General features: G+C 31.4%; 1 protein-coding gene across 3 annotated transcripts in view; it reads left to right on the top strand.

Annotated features, from left to right (window-relative positions):
* The first annotated feature begins 361 nt into the window (after positions 1–361).
* Positions 362–6,118, top strand: part of LOC141449003 (carboxypeptidase B1-like) — a 27,567-nt gene continuing 21,810 nt past the window's right edge. For all 3 annotated transcript variants that reach the window (XR_012455289.1, XM_074117976.1, XM_074117977.1), the window contains exons 1-2: positions 362–518; positions 1,895–1,961. Coding sequence is in view for 2 of the 3 variants with exons in the window: in XM_074117976.1 (XP_073974077.1) it covers positions 472–518; positions 1,895–1,961 (114 nt within the window). In the remaining variant the exon portion in view is untranslated. The remainder of the gene's footprint in view (positions 519–1,894; positions 1,962–6,118) is intronic.

The raw sequence follows: 6,118 nt of genomic DNA, 5'->3' as shown, positions 1-6,118 counted from the left end.
TACCATTTTTCCTTCAATTCCAATCTCCAACCTTCAACCTTCAATTTTACAAATTTTCCCAATGTTTTGGCGTATTCCCTTTACAACTGAACAAACGCAAAATAAAACAAAACTATACTGGGAAGAGGAGCAATCTGAACTGGAATTATTTTCAAAGAAAAACAGGGACTTCCAGGACTAAGATAATATAGATCACAGCTAAGTTTTAGTAAATATACTGTGTTAGAGATCGTAATTTAAGACATCAATCTTGAAAAAACTTTTAGACTCTTCTCATTTAAAAACAGTCCTAAAATTTCTTAAATCTACAATTCATATATGTGTAAAAATAATCATTTTTTTAATTACTCTTGATCATATGTTTCTTTATAAAATACCAGATATAATTATAATAAAACGGTGTAATTATGAGATAAATATAAAAGCGAAGTAGTAGAAAGAGATTCTATAATGAGGTAGTAAATTATATAGATGTTTGCGGTTTGTTCATTGCTTTTCAGTAACACTTTTAAAAAACGGTTAGTTTTATTTTTATTTAACACTTCTTCATTCTAAATAAAATAAAAGGCTAACAAACATTATTAAAACCTTGATCAGTAATGTTTGAATAATTTCATTCAGTCATCTGAAATCCAAGTGCAACACAAGCTACCTGGTGAGAATGACTAAATATATCCTTTTTCCTGTATCCTTAATTTCTAAATATACCTTTATAGTTATAATAATTGTTTTGAAGAATTGTGTGAATTTTGATCAAATAAAAAGCACTTCATTTTACGAAAGCGTGTAAAAAGGGTAGTCCAAAAAGCGCTTTATCTTAAAGATGAAATTTCTTATTTCTTGATCACACCAATTACAATTAGAAGCACTCTTAAGAGCCTAAAAGTGAAATTGACGTCTACTCTGACCTAAAATATCCATTAGGCCTTCATTAAATGTCAATGTGGCTAATCTTTACAATAGCTCCCCAGAGGCGTGGCCTGTTTTTTTTAGGGTGTGGGTAGTGCAGAGCACCTACCGGGGAAAATAAAAACTACTTCCCGTCGATGTGCGGATGGTGCGAATTTCGTAGCGCTTATGTTTAGCGCGCATGCGCAGTACACATACTGCATAGCAACTGCTTCCTGATTAATGTATTAATAGTTCCCGCGAGTGTTCTGTATGTGACCGGAGGTGCCGTTTTTTTGTAACTTTATGAGTATGAGCGTTTTAAATTTGCGGGTTTTTTTAAATTAAAGCATGATTGTAGTGTGAGTAAGAATGGAGTTCGACAAGTATACCCTCCTCAGGAAAAGGACTCCACAGAATAAGGTAGTTTCTTTTGTGTTGTTCTGTGTAATTATTGTAATGAATGTTGTGACAAAAATTAAAAAATTGAAGGTGATTAGGTAGGTTAGGAGGGGGTATAGGGGGAAGAAAAAATCAGGGGGTGTGGGGGGCGAAGCCCCCCATTAAGAAATAAATAAAGAATTCGAAGTTATTCTGATTCGGTGCTACCATATAACCCGCTAGATTTAAGTGTGAATATAAAATAAATAGTTTTATATTTATATTTGAATATGGCGGGTTCTATAGTAACAGCGAATCAGAATCACTTCGAATTAGGCCACGCCTCTGGGGAGCTATTGTAAAGATTTACCGTCAATGTTTGTTCGTCGATAATAGTCGCCTATAAAGTCTACACTTTGTTATTGCCAATTTTAGTCAAAACCTTGATCAGTAATGTGGATTTATTGCAAATATAAGCCTAAACCCAAATAATTTCATCTTATCAATTACCTGTTAGGGGTAAGACTCTAGTAAAAATAAATAAATTTTGGAACAAATTTGGCCAAATATATTAAAATAAAAAAGAATGGAAAAGTTTTCTGACAAGAACTTTTTGTTTCTATAGAAACATTCTTCAAGAGATTAGAAGACGAATCGCAGTTGATTTTACAAATTACCTTTGCTACGATCAAGTAAGTATTTCTTTATTAAATAAATTAAATGACAATATTTTCATTCAAGGATTGACTAAGCAATCGCCTAATTGTAAGTTTTCTTAAAACAAAAGAAGCGGCAGGAACGGATAATTGCTTAATAATTATAAAGACAATTAATTATGTATGTGCTCGCTTTGTGGAAGTTCTGATTCAGTGAGTTCGGATTTGACAAACGTTACAGCAGTTAACCCGGCTGTAATCGTCATTCTTTTTGCCATCATTTAGTAAAAATCATCTTCACAATTTGCATTGGAATATACAACGAATTACTTTTATTTCACTCTTACATTGTATTCCAATTTATTGGCAATATATTTTAAAATATTTATCAAAAACAGACCGTTTAAAGTCTCCAAAATAAAAACTGAAGGATGCACTTTATGCAATTCCATAATTTCATAAATTACATATGTGAAAGTATTGAGAGAAAGTGATATATTATGAGTAACATCTCATGCATTTTTTTTCATGTAATTTCACGCAGTTATGTATCAACTACGTTATTGTGAGGACAATTTTCCTCAGCAATTTCCAAACATAAACGTAGTGCTATAACTGCGTATAACTGTGTTAAATTATACCATTAAACTGTTGACCAACTACAACCAAACAAATTTTATACAAACTGAAACAAAATTAAAAAAAAAAAATGTTTTTCACACCAATTTACTAAATTGTAAATCAATCAATTAGTTTTATTTTCTTCTATTTCTTTTGTTCTGTCAATGTATTTTATTTTCAAATGAATTTTTTATAAAAATGCTTTCTGATGTCCATCTTAAGAATTCGTGCAGATTCTTATTTTGTTTTCACCCGAAAAACAAGTTTCGAGGTCTTTCCCAAAAACATGAAGAACTGTTTTTGCAAAAAATAAATAAATAAATAATAATAAAATAAATTAATAAAAAACAAATTGGTGCTAGTTTGAAGTCCGCAGAATTGAAATGGAGAATGAACTCTAAAACTTCTCGAATTTTGGGTTAGCTTTTGGTTAAAATCGGCAATAATTGACTAATATTCAAATGAAATTCAGGTTAGGATAGCTCAGGCTTTCTGATACTGTGTTTGACACTTTTTGGTGACTGTCTCGAAAATCATATACAACAGAAACTTAACGTTTTTAAGGTCACATAGGAATGGGTGGAAAATTATTCCATGAATTTTTATTAGAGAAAGAGGTAAGGGTATTTGGACCTCAAAGTAGCACTTTTGTGCATTGTTTTTCCATATATAAAATGTTATAGGGTATTAAATAAGTGTAGATCGAATCCCTAAGAAATTCTGTCAATTTCCCCAACGTAAGAATTGTGATAAGAGTGTTTTTAATAGATTCATTTTTTGTAAGCAATTTAAAAAATGAAGAAAGATTATTGACAATATCAGTTATAATTTTTTTTTGTTGGCAAGCTTTCGACCGCTAGGCACTAGGACATAAGCTTATTAACAATTATACAATTTTTTACATTATTAGCATCAAATTATTCATTATCATTATTAGCATTAGTGTGTCTTCTGTTGTTCTGATCTACTCTTGAGTTGAGGACAGAAGACACACCAAATCACTCATATTCCTCTGCTATTAATTATGTCTAAAATTGGCAATAATCTTTCTTCTTTTTGGATTAATGAAAAAAGATGAACAATACTCCACATAATTATTAAGTGTTACAGTTTTTTACTTTCTTTTTCTATTTCTAAGAAGAGAAACTGTTACCAATTTTTTTTTCGTTCTTCTCTGGAGATCTAGATATTTCTCGCAGTCGGACAAAAATTCTTGATCAACTATATTTGGTGTTGCAACAAATTCTTCAACACTCAGCTGTGTCCTTGTCACAACTTGTTCTGCTAACCTACACCTTGTATGCTCGGAACTGCCCGACCGTAGTAATTCTCTATCCCAATTATCTCTCTTCATCATTTATATTTTCTCTCTGTAAATTGAGGTTCGAGTCAGTTTTCTTAAGATTTTTTCGTTTTTCTTTTATGTTTCTTTTTATATTTCATTTTTGTAACAACTATTCTTTCTTTAATGATTATTATTTTAAATTCTCCAACTAACTAATCCATTAAAATCTTCATTAACTGATTTAAGCATCCATACAAGTTTCGTTGGGTATCCTGAACAGGATTCTCCCGGTATGTTTCTTGCTGAACAGAAAGTACAGCAAGAGCGCAACAAAATCAAAGTTTCATCTCCTTGGAATGCAAAGATCTATTAGATACTGGAGTTAGACTAGGTATATTGAGTTGAGAAAATAGATACATCGCATCCTAACATAGATGTTTGTTACGTTTGGTTAATAGGATGGTTAAAATAAAATGATCGTTTTTTATCAATGAAAACTTATAAATAATATAATTTCAATATTTTGAAAATAAGACTTTTAATATTTTCTTTTATCTTGTTCGAACAAAGCGTGTTTACGATTGACCAAAACTTGATAACGCTAAACCATTTGTGGTAGGGTTGATTTTGTACAGTTGAAAGCACTAAAGAAATTGTGGCAAAAAAGAAAGGCCAGTTTTTAATCACAGAATGCCCATTGAAGAAAACAAACCAGAGATATCTATAAACTCGGTTAAATCAAATCTTTAGTTAATGACATCATTGAGAGATGTCTTTCTATTGTGAAAAGCCTCTAACAAAAATATCATGATCATAATTTAGATTAACAATACGGCCATTAAAGTCGTCCCCACCAGAGGAACTCACAGTCACAGAACATGATTCTCAAGTTCAAATGATTTATCCTTTAACAATACGACAAACTAGTAAACAACACACTAGACCAGATTTACGGTAAACAAACTTAGCTTTATCGCTGAAAACTAAGATTACTTACAATTTACATATATAGACAGATGTCATTTAAATCAGGACCATGATTCCAGCCTGAGTCTCTACAAGTTAGACGATTTCTTACAGCCTTTACATACTAAAAATTATGATATCTTAAAGAAGGTGTCTTAAAAACCTTCAGGAGAAACCAAGTTTCTGAGGAAAATATTATTTTAAAATAGCTTAATTGATGTTTTTCCAGATGTATCAGTTTAAACGAAGTATTGCAAGAGACTGTGTAAAAATTTTTTTTCGTAATGACAGTGAGCCAAAAAAGACTAGTACCACTATATAGTGCTTCTTAAATAAGTAGCCTTAATAATTTATTTATTCAGAAGTTTTTCGTAATTTTTTTTTATTTATCTGTTATTTTCAAAACCAAGAGTCCAATAGTAAATTTCGTAGCTGTACTACAAATAACATTGACATGGACAGCTAATATTCACATTCCAGCACTTACTGAGAACTTATCCAACAATAACGCACCAAACAATAAATTTAATTAATAATTTATTAATTAGTACATTATACATATTGTTGAATGATGATGGGTTCAGGGTTGAGGTGATACTGTTCAGGTAGTGGGAGAACAATCACAACAACCATTCCTATTTTGTCTAACAACGATGTCTATTTTGTATGTGATCTAATTAACAAAACGAAGAACATTGTCATCTATGATATTTTGCAAGCATTACAAATTGTAGAATATTCTGTAGAAGAACTGGAGCGGTGTTTCCGTTACAGTTCCACCAATAATTGTCACTCTTCAAGGATTCCTGATTCTTAGATAATCAGGACAGTCTGGCATAGCATTTATTGCAATACTTTGTAGCCCTAAGTTTAATGCTAGGAAACAATCACCTTATTTTTTTTTCTGGCGGAAAAACTTTCTCGAAAAAGCTTTCTTTTGCCCCCCCCCTGGTTGAATTTTGGGAAGGAACAAAATTTTGGAACAACAGTGAAAACTAGTTAATTTTCAGTATGACAAAAGTGACTGCTGTACAGGTTCACGATGCTGAATATGTGACTATATTTTTTGTATATAGTCTTATCTTTGTATAAGACTATGTGTATTAAAGATTTATGGTGGCTAGAATTCACACGATCAATCTAACTCAATCCCTACTGAAATCTTTTTTCTGAATCTACATTATATGCTTAACATATCGCTAGTTCGAATCTTCACTACCCAGCAAATTCTTAATAACTGTCACCTCTCCAACTTCAGCTTTCAGTGCCTCTTTACCAGTGAACCATTATTCACACCAGAAAAATGTCTGAACGATTAGTA

Source organism: Rhodnius prolixus, unplaced genomic scaffold (genome assembly GCF_049639745.1).
Source record: "Rhodnius prolixus isolate KJV_2025 unplaced genomic scaffold, Rpr scaffold_2, whole genome shotgun sequence".
NCBI lineage: Eukaryota > Metazoa > Arthropoda > Insecta > Hemiptera > Reduviidae > Rhodnius > Rhodnius prolixus.
Note: the sequence above shows the minus strand (reverse complement) of the source record. Positions and strands in the feature narration are given on the sequence as shown.